The sequence below is a fragment of the Oncorhynchus mykiss genome, chromosome 32 (assembly GCF_013265735.2).
Source record: "Oncorhynchus mykiss isolate Arlee chromosome 32, USDA_OmykA_1.1, whole genome shotgun sequence".
In the NCBI taxonomy this organism is placed as follows: Eukaryota; Metazoa; Chordata; class Actinopteri; order Salmoniformes; family Salmonidae; genus Oncorhynchus; species Oncorhynchus mykiss.
In genome coordinates, this window is record NC_050572.1 from 11777534 (window position 1) to 11795220 (window position 17687).

Sequence of the window (17687 nt, forward strand, 5' to 3'; positions counted from 1 at the left end):
AAGAGCATTAGTGAGGTCGGGTACTGATGTTGGGTGATTAGGCCTGGTTCGCAGTCGGCGTTCCAATTCATCCCAAATGTGTTCGATGGGGTTAAGGTCAGGGCTCTGTTAAGGCCAGTCAAGTTCTTCCACACTGATCACTGACAAACCATTTCTGTATGTACCCCGCTTTGTGCACGGGGACATTGTCATGCTGAAACAGGAAAGGGCCTCCCCCAAACTGTTGCCACAAAGATGGAAGAACAAAGTGTATAAAATGTCATTGTATGTTGTAGTGTTAAGATTTCCCTTCACTGGAACTAAGGGGCCCGAACCATGAAAAACAGCCCCAGACCATTATTCCTCCTCCACAAAACCTTTGTTGGCACTATGCATTCAGGCAGATAGCATTCTCCTGGCATCCGCCAAGCCCAGATTCGTCCTTCGGACTACCAGATGGTGAAGTGTGATTCATCACTCCAGAGAATGCGTTTCCACTGCTCCAGTGTCCAATGGCGGCGAGCTTTACACCAGTCTAGCCAACGCTTGGCATTGCGCTTGGTGATCTTAGGTTTGTGTGCGGCTGCTCGGCCATGGAAACCCATTTCATGAAGCTCCCGACGAACAGTTCTTGTGCTGACGTTGCTTCCAGAGGCAGTTTGGAACTCGGTAGTGAGTGTTGCAGAAGACGGCTGATTCAGCTTCAGCACTCAGAGGTCCCGTTCTGTGAGCTTGTGTGGCCTACCACTTCACCAGCTGAGCCGTTGTTGCTCCTATATGTTTCCACTTCACAATAATAGACACTTATAGATGACTGGGGTAACTCTAGCAGGGCAGAAATTTGACAAACTGACTTATTGGAAAGGTAGCATTCTGTGACGGTGCCACGTTGAAAGTCACCGAGCTCTTCAGAAAGGACATTCTACTGCCAATGTTTGTCTATGGAGATTGCATGGTTGTGTGCTCAAATTTATAGTACTGTCAGCAACGGGTTTGGCTGAAATAGCCGAATCCACTAATTTGAAGGGATGTCCACATTCTTTTGTATATATAGTGTATTAGGACCTCTGATCCTATAGTTGATTAGGGTTAACTATTGTTATGGTTACAGTAGTTTCCTATAATTGATTAGGATTATATATATATATATATATATAAATAAATAAAATGTGTTGCTATGGTAATAGAAGTTCACATACAGAATCATAGCTGGCATGGGTCTGTGGTTGGTACCTTACCTGTATGTATGATGGTTGATTGTCTCAGTACCTTATGGTTCGATTGCCATTTATGAAAGCAGGAAGAAATGTTGTTGGAGCTACTTGATACTAAACCAGTGATGAATCTGACTTAAAAGAGATGGAATTACCTTATTTTCATTAGTGTGGTCGACCACACTATCACCTCCTCGCCTCCCTCTACATTCCTACAGCCAGATACTAGCATCTCCTCCTCACATTCCCAACATATTTCCAGACTTGATAGATGACAAGGTCATAGACTGTTCTCTCTACTATCGCATGGCAAGCGGTTCCGGAGCTCCAAGTCTAGGTCCAAAAGGCTCCTTAACAGCTTCTACTTCCCAAGCCATAAGACTGCTGAACAATTAATCAGATGGCTACATAGACTGTTTACATTGACCCCTCCCCCCTTTGTTTTTACACTGCTGCTACTCACTGTTTATTATCTTTGCATAGTCACTTTACCTCTACCTACATGTACATGTTACTTCAATTTCCTCAACTAACCTGTACCCCTGCACATTGACTCGGTACCCCCTGTATATAGTCTCGTTATTGTTATTTTATTGTGTTACGTTTTATTTCATTTTTTTATTTTATTTTATTTAGTAAATATTTTCTTATCTCTATTTCTTGAACTGCATTGTTGGTTAAGGGCTCGTAAGTAAGCATTTCACGGTAAGGTATACTACACATGTTGTATTCGACACATGAGACAAATAACATTTCATTTGACTAGAATATAACAAATGGCACTACGTAACACCGACAGGTACTGCTCGTCAAATCAAAAAGGATATCCTGAGTGATAACACTTTATTTGAACGATACCTACATAAGAACTTCATAACACATTCATAACCCATACATAACACAATCATAGTCCATACATAACAATCATAGCCCATACATAACACAATCATAACCCATACATAACACATTCATAGCCCATACATAACACAATCATAGCCATAGCCCATACATAACACAATCATAACACATTCATAGCCCATACATAACACATTCATAACCCAATCATAACCTATACATAACACAATCATAACCCATACATAACACATTCATAACACATTCATAACCCATACATAACACAATCATAACCCATACATAACACAATCATAACCCATACATAACACAATCATAACCCATACATAACACAATCATAACCCATACATAACACATTCATAGCCCATACATAACACAATCATAACCCATACATAACACAATCATAACCCATACATAACACAATCATAGCCCATACATAACAATCATAACCCATACATAACCCATACATAACACATTCATAACCCATACATAACACATTCATAACCCATACATAACACATTCATAGCCCATACATAACACAATCATAGCCCATACATAACACATTCATAGCCCATACATAACACATTCATAACCCAATCATAACCCATACATAACACATTCATAACACATTCATAACCCATACATAACCCATGCATAACACAATCATAGCCCATGCATAACACAATCGTAACCCATACATAACACATTCATAGCCCATACATAACACGGGCTATGATAGCCCATACATAACCCATACATAACACATTCATAACCCATACATAACACATTCATAACCCATACATAACACATTCATAGCCCATACATAACACATTCATAACCCATACATAACACAATCATAACCCATACACAACACAATCATAACCCATACATAACACAATCATAGCCCATACATAACACAATCATAGCCCATACATAACACATTCATAACCAAATCATAGCCCATACATAACACAATCATAGCCCATACATAACACAATCATAGCCCATACATAACACAATCATAGCCCATACATAACACAACCATAGCCCATACATAACACAATCATAGCCCATACATAACACAATCATAACCCATACATAACACAATCATAGCCTATACATAACACAATCATAGCCCATACATAACCCATACATAACACAATCATAGCCCATACATAACACATTCATAACCCATACATAACACATTCATAACCCATACATAACACAATCATAGCCCATACATAACACAATCATAACCCATACATAACACATTCATAACCCATACATAACACATTCATAACCCATACATAACACATTCATAGCCCATACATAACACAATCATAGCCCATACATAACACATTCATAGCCCATACATAACACATTCATAACCCAATCATAACCCATACATAACACATTCATAACACATTCATAACCCATACATAACCCATGCATAACACAATCATAGCCCATGCATAACACAATCGTAACCCATACATAACACATTCATAGCCCATACATAACACGGGCTATGATAGCCCATACATAACCCATACATAACACATTCATAACCCATACATAACACATTCATAACCCATACATAACACATTCATAGCCCATACATAACACATTCATAACCCATACATAACACAATCATAACCCATACACAACACAATCATAACCCATACATAACACAATCATAGCCCATACATAACACAATCATAGCCCATACATAACACATTCATAACCAAATCATAGCCCATACATAACACAATCATAGCCCATACATAACACAATCATAGCCCATACATAACACAATCATAGCCCATACATAACACAACCATAGCCCATACATAACACAATCATAGCCCATACATAACACAATCATAACCCATACATAACACAATCATAGCCTATACATAACACAATCATAGCCCATACATAACCCATACATAACACAATCATAGCCCATACATAACACATTCATAACCCATACATAACACATTCATAACCCATACATAACACAATCATAGCCCATACATAACACAATCATAACCCATACATAACACATTCATAACACATTCATAACCCATACATAACACATTCATAACCCATACATAACCCATGCATAACACAATCATAGCCCATGCATAACACAATCATAACCCATACATAACACATTCATAGCCCATACATAACACGGGCTATGATAGCCCGTACATAACCCATACATAACACAATCATAGCCCATACATAACACAATCATAGCCCATACATAACACAATCATAGCCCATACATAACACATTCATAACCCATACATAACCCAATCATAGCCCATACATAACACAATCATAGCCCATACATAACACAATCATAGCCCATGCATAACACCTTCATAACCCATACATAACACATTCATAACCCATACATAACACAATCATAGCCCATACATAACACAATCATAACCCATACATAACACAATCATAGCCCATACATAACACAATCATAGCCCATACATAACACAATCATAACCCATACATAACACAATCATAGCCCATACATAACACAATCATAGCCCATACATAACACAATCATAGCCCATACATAACACAACCATAGCCCATACATAACACAATCATAGCCCATACATAACACAATCATAACCCATACATAACACAATCATAGCCTATACATAACACAATCATAGCCCATACATAACCCATACATAACACAATCATAGCCCATACATAACACATTCATAACCCATACATAACACATTCATAACCCATACATAACACAATCATAGCCCATACATAACACAATCATAACCCATACATAACACATTCATAACACATTCATAACCCATACATAACACATTCATAACCCATACATAACCCATGCATAACACAATCATAGCCCATGCATAACACAATCATAACCAAATCATAGCCCATACATAACACAATCATAGCCCATACATAACACAATCATAGCCCATACATAACACAATCATAGCCCATACATAACACAACCATAGCCCATACATAACACAATCATAGCCCATACATAACACAATCATAACCCATACATAACACAATCATAGCCTATACATAACACAATCATAGCCCATACATAACCCATACATAACACAATCATAGCCCATACATAACACATTCATAACCCATACATAACACATTCATAACCCATACATAACACAATCATAGCCCATACATAACACAATCATAACCCATACATAACACATTCATAACACATTCATAACCCATACATAACACATTCATAACCCATACATAACCCATGCATAACACAATCATAGCCCATGCATAACACAATCATAACCCATACATAACACATTCATAGCCCATACATAACACGGGCTATGATAGCCCGTACATAACCCATACATAACACAATCATAGCCCATACATAACACAATCATAGCCCATACATAACACAATCATAGCCCATACATAACACATTCATAACCCATACATAACCCAATCATAGCCCATACATAACACAATCATAGCCCATACATAACACAATCATAGCCCATGCATAACACCTTCATAACCCATACATAACACATTCATAACCCATACATAACACAATCATAGCCCATACATAACACAATCATAACCCATACATAACACAATCATAGCCCATACATAACACAATCATAGCCCATACATAACACAATCATAACCCATACATAACACAATCATAGCCCATACATAACACAATCATAGCCCATACATAACACAATCATAGCCCATACATAACACAACCATAGCCCATACATAACACAATCATAGCCCATACATAACACAATCATAACCCATACATAACACAATCATAGCCTATACATAACACAATCATAGCCCATACATAACCCATACATAACACAATCATAGCCCATACATAACACATTCATAACCCATACATAACACATTCATAACCCATACATAACACAATCATAGCCCATACATAACACAATCATAACCCATACATAACACATTCATAACACATTCATAACCCATACATAACACATTCATAACCCATACATAACCCATGCATAACACAATCATAGCCCATGCATAACACAATCATAACCCATACATAACACATTCATAGCCCATACATAACACGGGCTATGATAGCCCGTACATAACCCATACATAACACAATCATAGCCCATACATAACACAATCATAGCCCATACATAACACAATCATAGCCCATACATAACACATTCATAACCCATACATAACCCAATCATAGCCCATACATAACACAATCATAGCCCATACATAACACAATCATAGCCCATGCATAACACCTTCATAACCCATACATAACACATTCATAACCCATACATAACACAATCATAGCCCATACATAACACAATCATAACCCATACATAACACAATCATAGCCCATACATAACACAATCATAGCCCATACATAACACAATCATAACCCATACATAACACAATCATAGCCCATACATAACACAATCATAGCCCATACATAACACAATCATAGCCCATACATAACACAATCATAGCCCATGCATAACACCTTCATAACCCATACATAACACATTCATAACCCATACATAACCCATACAGAACACAAGTGAAATTGTGACAACGGAAGTATCAACTTGCGGTTGTTGACATGAGCATTTATGAAAATCCTTATGTAGCCTACTGTTTATGTATGCGTTATATGATGTTGTTATGCAGTTCTTGTGTAGGCTTCAAAGTGTTACCAGATGGTGTTTGTTAGCTACTGTCTGGAGGGCTGTTCAGGACCAGGAATAAACAGGATGTACTGTTCCATCAATCCATCCTTTTTGACTTGAACAGTTAGTTCCAGGGTAAAGGACAGGAAGTAAGACGAACAACAGAGTGAAGAGTGACTTTCTCCCTAATAGGCTACAGAACAGACTGACTGGTCTCAAGAAGGAGTATTAACAAGTAGAAGCATGCTCATCAATGTTGCTCAAAATAGTGCCAATCTAACAGAAATGTACCCAGTTTGGAATATCACAATCATAAATCACATTTCCATGAGAGAGAAAATTGTGTAGATCTATGCTTAATCAAATTAGATCAAATGCTCAAGACATTTTACACTCTCACCTCTTCCTGACCTCTCCCTTTCTATTGTCTCTCCTCCCGCCTCTTGATGACAAGGCAGTGCCACTCAGGTGTCAGCGGTCCAGGTCTCCATACTGCTGACAGTGACAGATCTGAGTGACCTACACCATCAGCCCAGATCATGGGGGGGGGGGTTCTACCTTACATGGCCTAGAGTCCTTGGTTTCTGTACTGACAACAGGCTCACTTCCTATTTAACTCTCTTAAACCAGGAAATTCACTGAAAATGAACCAATTTAAAAATGTTTTTTTTTATTTTTTATTCTTCAATGCATGATTTTTCTAGCCTTTATCCCTGAGCTGTGTTGACTGTTGAACCCCCCCCCCCCCCACACACACACACACACACACACAGGACTGCCAGCATAGTTAAACAGTCACTTAAACTCTTTGTTATACATTCTTTGACTAATATTTGTTTAAAGGGATTTCCCTATGATACCATCTTTATAATTTCTCATTGCTTGACCAAGCCCCTACGATGCCATTAAACCGCTCTAGGTTTGACAACACCACTTTAGGTTTGACTACACCACTTTAGGTTTGACAACACCACTTTAGGTTTGACTACACCACTTTAGGTTTGACTACACCACTTTAGGTTTGACTACACCACTTTAGGTTTGACTACACCACTTTAGGTTTGACTAAACCACTTTAGGTTTGACAACACCACTTTAGGTTTGACTACACCACTTTAGGTTTGACTACACCACTTTAGGTTTGAAATCCTTCTAGGTTTGACTACACCACTTTAGGTTTGAAATCCTTCTAGGTTTGACTACACCACTTTAGGTTTGACTACACCACTTTAGGTTTGAAATCCTTCTAGGTTTGACTACACCACTTTAGGTTTGACTACACCACTTTAGGTTTGACTACACCACTTTAGGTTTGACAACACCACTTTAGGTTTGACTACACCACTTTAGGTTTGACTAAACCACTTTAGGTTTGACTAAACCACTTTAGGTTTGACTAAACCACTTTAGGTTTGACTAAACCACTAGGTTTGAAACAATTCTAGGTTTCTTTCTATGAGTGTGTTCATTGTGAGCTTGTCAGAACGAAGTCTGTTTGACATCTGCTCCAAACAGACCCTCTTACTCAACAGGTCAGGATGTGATGGCAAAAGTACGCAGTCACACACAAACGCCCCCCGCCCACACTCTCACAAATCAAGAAACTCAAATAATCCATCCCCCTCTCTCTCACATGACCCCCTCCCACCCCCTCTATCGCTTGTTGCCTTTCCAAACACCCTATAACAAATACAAACTTCCTCACTCATTCCCCCACACACTGCTCTGGTTACCTCTGGCTCTGACAGTCACTTGCGGTGAGCCTGGTGGTGTTACATTGAAGCTGGGAGACAGATAGAGGTAGCTGCTATTCACCCCCTGCTCAAAGTCAAATGGAGACTTGTATTCCTGCTCCAGAGGGTCCATGGCTGTTGCCTGGATGGGTTAGGTGGCTGGCTAGCTGGCCGGCCTCCCACTACAACGACTCATAGAACCCCGTTGCTGCTGCCACTAATTTCCTGCATGTGATAGGGCGCATGCAACTGGGGCACAACTCACTCACTGCTCTGATTGTCCTCTCCTGTCTCCTGGTCTGGTAGCACACGGCACTTCTGTGTTGTGTGTGTGTGTGTGTGTGTGTGTGTGTTTGTGTGTGTGTGTTTTGTGACGTATGTTGTGTGGGTTATATGTCAGTATGTGTGTGTTGCAGTCGGACACACACACAGCTCTAGCCAAGGCTAGCCTCCTAGCCTGTCTGTCTGTCTCTGGGTCTGTCTGTCCGTCTTTGGGTCTGTCTGTCCGTCTCTGGGTCTGTCTGTCCGTCTCTGGGTCCGTCCGTCCGTCTCTGGGTCTGTCTGTCCGTCCGTCTCTGGGTCTGTCCGTCCGTCCGTCTGTCCGTCTCTGGGTCTGTCCGTCTGTCTGTCTCTGGGTCTGTCCGTCCGTCCGTCTCTGGGTCTGTCCGTCCGTCCGTCTCTGGGTCTGTTCGTCCGTCCGTCTCTGGGTCTGTTCGTCTGTCCGTCTCTGGGTCTGTTCGTCCGTCCGTCTCTGGGTCTGTCTTTCTGCTGCAGGCTCATATGACAAGCAGCCAGACAGGCAGGCCGAGGCAGCTTAACTACAGTCGTTCTGTGGCGTTAATGAGTTACCTTCCCTTTCCCCTTCGCTCTCTACCGACGCTGCAATCACCAACCACCACAATCACAGTCAGTCACCTGGTAACTTGGCTTGTCTGTTGTAAATAATCGCAAAGGCCACTGGTGGATTGCTGCCATCCACAGATTCTGATTCAGCACAATCAGGAGGTTTTGAAAGTAAAAGAGCATGAAGCTGCTAGGCTAGCTAGAGTTTATGGCATGCAGGAGCTCTTCTGTGACAATTACACCAATCCTGCAGCTCGAGTATCCAGCCCTGGTCACTCTCCCCCTCTCATCCCTCCCTCCGTCAGTTGCCCACCACTGCCATCTAAGGAAATACAGGGTTCCATTTGTCGGTTGGTCACATGACAAGCTCAGGCTCGGGAGAGGGCAGGCCCGTGAGATGGAAGCAGGCGTAATCGGCAGTGTCCCAGATTATAGCGAGCTGCTAATCCAGTTCAGATTGTCCAGCTTGGAGCCACACTGTACTGTTACTGAACAGAGAGACCAGACTGTACTGTTACTGAACAGAGAGACCAGACTGCCAATGCAGTGAGAAAGTTAGAGACGCTCATACATCATACCCCAAGACATAACATCATACCCCAATGAATATTATACCCCACTAGATAACATCATACCCCACGACATGACATCATACCCCAAGAAATAACATCATACCCCAAGGTTTAACATCATACCCCACGACACAACATCATACCCTAAGACATAACATCATACCCCAAAACATAACATCATACCCCACGACACAACATCATACCCTAAGACATAACATCATACCCCAAGACACAACATCATACCCCAAGACATAACATCATACCCCAAAACATAACATCATACCCCACGACACAACATCATACCCCAAGGTGTAACATCATACCCCACGACACAACATCATACCCCAAGGTTTAACATCATACCCCACAACACAACATCATACCCCAAGACATAACATCATACCCCAAGACATGACATCATACCCCAAGACATAACATCATACCCCAAGACATAACATCATACCCCAAGGTTTAACATCATACCCCACGACACAACATGATACCCTAAAGACATAACATCATACCCCACGACACAACATCATACCCCATGACATAACATCTCTAACAGCTCACTATATTACAATAAAATCGGAGGTTACATTTTTTGGGGTATGATATTTGTTCCTCTCTCACTCATCATTATTCACAATTCATTCAGGATTATTCGTAATCATGGTAGCACCCACATTAATGTATTGGTTTTTAGAAATGTTTATTCTTATTTACAATAAAAGTGACTACAAAATAACAAAGTACATTATTTACCATTTATTTCTATTGGGCACAAAATCATCTAAAATACAAACAAAACAAACAGCACAGGAATCCAACACATTTGTAGTCACAAGCTTGATGCAGTCACCGCATGCTATGAATATGGGACCAAATACTTAACTTATTACTTTCATACACATACCGTGCCTTCGGAAAGTACTCAGACCCCTTGACTTTTTCCACATTTTGTTACGTTACAGCCCCCCTTACGTTTTTTTTAAATTGTACTCATCAATCTACACACAATATCCCATAATGACAAAGCAAAAACATATATTTTCGCTAATAACAAAATAAAACGGAAATATCACATTTACATAAGTATTCAGACCCTTTCCTCAGTGCTTTGTTGAAGCACCTTTGGCAGAGATTACAACCTTGAGTCTTCTTGGGTATGACGCTACAAGCTTGGCACACCTGTATTTGGGGAGTTTCTCCCGTTCTTCTCTGCAGATCCTCTCAACCTCTGACAGGTTGGATGGGGAGCGTTGCTGCACACCTATTTTCAGGTCTCTCCAGAGATATTGGATCGGGTTCAAGTCTGGGCTCTGGCTGGGCAACTAAAGGACATTCAGAGACGTGTCCCGAAGCCACTCCTGCATCGTCTTGGCTGTGTGCTTAGGGTCGTTGTCCTGTTGGAAGGTGAACCTTCGCCCAAGAGGTCCTGAGCGCTCTGGAGCAGGTTTTTATGATTGCTGGAGTGCTGCAGAGATGGTTGTGCTTCTGGAAGGTTCTCCCATCTCTACAGAGGAACTCTGGAGCTCTGTCAGAGTGACCATCGGGTTCTTTGTCACGTCCCTGACCAAGGCCCTTCTCCACTGATTGCTCAGTTTGGCCGGGCGGCCAACTCTAGGAAGAGTCTTGGTGGTTCAAAACTTTTTCCATTTAAGAATGATGGAGGCCACTGTGTTCTTGGGGACCTTCAATGCTGATGATCAATGGAAACAGGATGCAGCAGAGCTCAATTTTGAGTTTCAGAGCAAAGGGTCTGAATACTTATTTAATAAGATATGTTTTTTAGTTTTAATACATTTGTAAAAATTCCAAAAACCTGTTTTCGCTTAGTCTTTATGGGGTATTGTGTGTAGGTTGCTGAGGATTTAATTTAATCCATTTTAGATTAAGGCTGTAACGTAACAAAATGTGGAAAAAGTCAAGGGGTCTGAACACTTTCCGAATGCACCGTAAGTGAATTTGTCCCAAAACTTTTGGTCCCCTAAAATGGTACAAAAAGTGCTGTAATTTGTAAAATGGTTCACCCGATACGGATGAAGATTAAAGCTGACAGTCTGCACTTTAACCTCATAGTCATTGTATAATTTCAGTACAGAGCCAAAACAAAACAAAAAGTTGTCAGTGTCCCAATACTGAGCTCACTGTCCGTGATACTGATAGCCTATACGACGCCTGAGCTGGTGTACAGTACAGGCCAGGGTTTCCGTCAGGAAAATGTGGCGCCGGACATTTGGCCAGCATTTAAAATTTACCCGACATTTGAGAAATTTAGCGGACTCATATGCATTGGGTGCGTAACCTGATAAGGGCGTCCACCCAAACTGCTCAGAATGACAGGAATCACATTTAGATGATGCTAGTTTATATTAAAAGAACATGCAACTCGAGGATGCAACACTGCACGTCCTTCTTACCGAATTCCGATGGGCATTTGAAGATTTTATAAAAACTTTTCCCTCAGCCAACAAGACGAGTAACGAGCAGCAAAAGCACTAGCCTATGTCAATCTACTATCCCACATAGTAGACACGTTTACTTATTCAATTGGTCAGTTTGTCGTTCTGTGCGATAAATAGTCTATTCCAAATAAACTCTGGGACAGTTGTGGGATGATAGATCCCAAATTCATACAACCAGTAGACCAATGAGGCTGACTTTGTCTTGGTAAGGGACATATGTCCTAGCAACCACGGGTGTTGGATTTTGAACTATGTAAACTAGCCTGCACGTTTTCCTTTGTAGAGAATAGGGACCAGTGGGATATATGAAGCAGAGAGTCTGTTACAGTATCGCAAGGCTGTGATCGAGTTTGGTAACAATGAGGCCTTACACTGCTTCCAATCAGCAAGTTCCTCACTAGCAGGCAGGCAGGCAGACACACACACACACACACAAATCAAGGCCAGGTTAACCTGATCTCTTCATTCTCTCTGCAGTCAGTGAAAATCATTTTATAGGTCCCGGATGTTTGCTTTCCGACTGGTCCTTGTTGGCGGGCTGCCAAAGCATGCATCACTCAATAAGATGACATTACAGAACAGCCTTGAGACACTCGTAAACAAGCCTACATGAAAATAGACAGCACAATTCAGTCACGGATCACGGAAAGCACCCTGTAAGCTGAATAGTCACACTTCCTACTCAACTAGTATAACCGTACACTTGTTTTACCATATGAGGAAATTGAGTAATAGACTAACTGTTGTTGAATCCATGCAGCTTCTCCATTTAGGCACAGGTTATCCTCTTGATTCAACCCAAGTTGTGGTTCTCCCCCCCCACACACACACACAAAACAGCAGCCATCACGGTCAGACTGGAACAAAGACGTTCTTTAAGTGTTTAATACACCACAGCCTCTAATCCATTAGTATATTACAGACGCACAGTGTCACATGATGGTTGTGAGGCCCAAACAGGAATCATCAGTGTCACATGATGGTGGTGAGGCCCAAACAGGAATCATCAGTGTCACATATGGTGGTGGTGAGGCCCAAACAGGAATCATCAGTGTCACATGATTGTAGTGAGGCCCAAACAGGAATCATCAGTGTCACATGGTGGTGGGGCCAAAACAGGAATCATGGGACATTGGCTGGCTGGAAGACGACTCTCTAGCCCAGACCCAGCACAGCTGTGGCTAGCCACAGTCAGTCATTGGCAGTAGGGAAGCCAGACAGTGTGGAGACGAAGAGACCCCTCACTGTAATGTTAGTGTTCCCCCAGCCATTCTGGGCCCCTCTACAGCTGACTGTAATGTTAGTGTTCCCCCAGCCATTCTGGGCCCCTCTACAACTGACTGTAATGTTAGTGTTCCCCCAGCCATTCTGGGCCCCCCTTTAACTTACAGCCAGTCGACAGCCCGGCCAAATCTCAAGCTCTGATGGAAAATTCACAAAGAAATAGACCCTGTAATGAAATCCCAATGGCAACAGTTTACAGCACGGTGTTGTTGGAATCCTGTACAGTAATCCTGTCCATGGAATCCTGTACAGTAATCCTGTCCATGGAATCCTGTACAGTATTCCTGTCCATTGAATCCTGTACAGTAATCCTGTACAGTAATCCTGTCCATGGAATCCTGTACAGTAATCCTGTACAGTAATCCTGTCCATTGAATCCTGTACAGTAATCCTGTCCATGGAATCCTGAACAGTAATCCTATACAGTAATCCTGTCCATTGAATCCTGTACAGTAATCCTGTCCATGGAATCCTGAACAGTAATCCTGTACAGTAATCCTGTCCATTGAATCCTGTACAGTAATCCTGTCCATGGAATCCTGTACAGTAATCCTGTACAGTAATCCTGTCCATGGAATCCTGTACAGTAATCCTGTACAGTAATCCTGTCCATTGAATCCTGTACAGTAATCCTGTCCATGGAATCCTGAACAGTAAGGAAGTGGGGCTATCAAGGGGTCTTGCCTCGAGAATAATAACGAAGTTAACAACTGAATGAGATCAAAGATGGGAGACTGCAGGCTTTTCTTCTGTGATCCTTCTCATACAGGCCTGGTCTTTGATCAGGGGACTGACTAGGAGGGAAGTTATGGCAAGTAATATCAACAGATGAGCAGACCCTTCAGGGATAGAAGTATGGAATGGACATTCCATTGCAGATGACATGACAAGGAATCTGACAAGTCCTATCCTGTTATGTTTAGGATAATGTTCCGCTGGAGATTTCCCTGAAAATAAACCACTATCTGGTCTGCTGTATCACTGTCTTCCCCTTGCTATTACCATAATGCATCTCTGTAGCCTATTTGTTAAAGAAACATTTTGAGTTGCAACAGTTAGCATAACCTAAAGTTTCATAACCCTGATTCAAGCCAATAGCAGTGTAAAACAAGTCAGGTCTAAATGCAAAGTTAGTCTGATTGATCCTGTATATCTTAGGTCAACAGCAGCAGGTACAGCCCAGGCCAAGTCATACAGCAGGATTCCACAACTGGCGACCCGGTTTAATTTGGACCCCAAGTTCTGAGCAAATGTCTTTTTTTATTTCTTTTTAAATTGTTTGACATAAAAGACTGCAAAAACACCCGGAAATGTTGCTCCAAGTGATTTTAATTTAAGAAATCTTCCCCCAAGTATTCCCACGCATGACAGAGAGACACGTGATCGTATACACATGTAAACAAGGTTTGAAATGATTGTTTTAGACAAACACATCTGTTTGGGCTTCTTACAGTCAATTTGAAGTCTACACATTGTTTGTAATTATAAACTGAGTGGTTGGATCCCTGAATGCTGATTCAGCCGTGGTATATCAGACCATATACCACCATAGGTATGGAACAAAAAAACATGTATTTTTTTACTGGTATAATTACATTGGTAACCAGTTTATAACAGCAATAAGGCACCTCGGGGGTTTGTGACATACGGACAATATACCATGGCTAAGGGATGTGTCCAGGCACTCTGCGTTGACTCGTGCCTAAGAACAGCCCTTAGCCAATGTTTATTGGCCATATACCACACCCCCTCGGGCCTTTTTGTTGAATTATGTTCTGGTCCCCCAACCATCTGCTCAAGAAAAAAAATTGAATCTAGTTGACGATCCCTGTCATATTGTATTTACATGGGAGGCTGCATGGCAGGTTCCCCTCACTGGAGCATTGGGTAAGCAGCTGTAATAGAAGCTTAGAGAGAAAATGTTGGTGACAGACACTAAGAGGCAGAGCAAATGGCATATGGACACATCATGAGTCATTCATCATGACACATCAACACACTGGGACTTCAACCAATCCCCTGCTTTTAAACACAGATTCAGGAAGTGAATGATGATTTTTCAAGAGTACAGGATAGGCCAAGTGTCAATAAACCTAATGTCAATTTGAGCTTCTTGTTTCAATTACAAACATCTCTGATGACGACTACTGGCAATTTCTGTCATTCAGCTATAATTTATATCTGCATACTTATACGCAAGAGACATGTGGTGGAAGGGTGTGAAATAGTTTTGAATAGGTTTAAGTTTCATAAGGCCACGTATATCCTTCACTCATAGAAAGCTGCAGAAGGCTGATCCACACCACTGAGGGAAATCAACAACGTGTAGGAATAGGTTAGGCTACTTCTGACGAAGACAGAAGTCTCCAGCTCCCTCTGACGCTCCTTGACGTTTTAACCAGGCCTTGCAGGTAGAGAGATGTGTCAGTGTCGTCTCGGTCGTGGCTGGAGGGGGCGGATGCTGACGTCTCAGATTCTGAAAGACTTCCTACAAGAGTCAGACCACTCAAATGGAGCTAGTTGTTTCTTATTGAAATCTAATTATAGTAACTTTGCCATGACACCGGTCTTAAGAGTAATTAATATTGTTAAGTGAGGCCGCATCTCAGAGAAAAAGGAGAAAAACTCAGCTTTATAGCTGTTCCGTTGTAGAGCTAGCTTGCGGTCGGTCATGCTACATTATTAAAGGAGATCATTTGGAAATTATTTATTGTGAAGAAAAGTTCAGAATAATGTATTTAAGTGGATTATCTGGGTTGCGTTACTAAGGGCCATAGATAAATTATATGATAACGTTGCCATAAGCTACACTACATGACCAAAAGTATGTGGACACCTGCTCGTCCAACATCTCATTCCAAAATCATGGGCATTAATATGGAGTTGGTCCCCCCTTTTCTGCAATAACAGCCTCCACTCTTCTGGGAATGATTTAATATGGAGTTGGTCCCCCCTTTGCTGCTATAACAGCCTCCACTCTTCTGGGAAGGCTTTCCACTAGATGCTGGAACGTTGCTGTGTGAACTTGCTTCCATTCAGCTGCAAGAGCATTAGTGAGGCCGGGCACTGATATTGGGCGATTAGGCCTGGCTTGCAGTCGACGTTCCAATTCATCCCAAAGGTGTTCAATGGGGTTGAGGTCAGGGTTCTGTGAAGGCCAGTCAAGTTCTTCCAAACCGGTCTTGACAAACGATTTCTGTATGTACCTCGCTTTGTGCACGGGGGCACTGTCATGCTGAAACAGGAAAGGGCCTTCCCCAAACTGATTCCACACAGTTGGAAGCACAGAATCATCCAGAATGTCATTGTATGCTGTCGTCTTAAGATTTCCCTTTACTGGAACTAAGGGGCCTAGCCCGAACCACAAAAAAAAGCCACGGCCATTATTCCTCCTCCACCAAACTTTACAGTTGGCACTATGCAGTCGGACAGGTAGCGTTCTCCTGGCCAAACCCAGATTCGTCCGTCAGACTGCCAGATGGTGAAGCGTGATTCATCCCTCCAGAGAAGGCGTTTCCATTGCTCCAGTGTCCTATGGCGGCGAGCTCTACGCCACTCCAGCTGACGCTTGGCATTGCACTTGGTGATCTTAGGCTTGTGTGTGGCTGCTCGGCCATGGAAACCCATTTAATGAAGCTGCCGACAAACAGTTATTGTGCTGAGGTTGCTTCCAGAGGCAGTTTGGAACTCGGTAGTGAGTGTTGCATAGTCACATACTTTTGTATATATAGTACATAACATATCGGTTGTGTTAGGCTCTACATTGCCATTCACTCAATAACCATATCTTATTTCATTGTCTGAGTAATAGAGACAGAGATTTCCAGCCTTAACCTTAAACTACATAAAATAGATGTAGGTCTTTGGGTATGACCATTGAGACAACTACGAAACTGCTAGGCCTGTGCTTCCATCATATAGGCCCAAGCTTCTAGGCCTGTGCTTCCATCATACAGGCCCA

At 41.7% G+C, this 17687-nt stretch overlaps 1 protein-coding gene across 4 annotated transcripts in view; it reads right to left on the reverse strand.

The window, feature by feature from the left end:
• LOC110487928 (tumor protein D52) overlaps positions 1-17687 on the reverse strand; it is a 44415-nt gene that overhangs the window by 10240 nt on the left and 16488 nt on the right. The window contains exon 1 of one of the 4 annotated variants that reach the window (XM_021559845.2): positions 8560-8832. The exons of 2 other annotated variants lie outside the window; for them this stretch is intronic. In XM_021559845.2, coding sequence (XP_021415520.1) covers positions 8560-8692 — 133 coding nt within the window. In that variant the 5' untranslated portion in view covers positions 8693-8832. Of the gene's footprint in view, positions 1-8559; positions 8833-17687 lie in introns of those variants that run through there. One more of the 4 variants, XM_036970858.1, reaches the window with a different exon arrangement.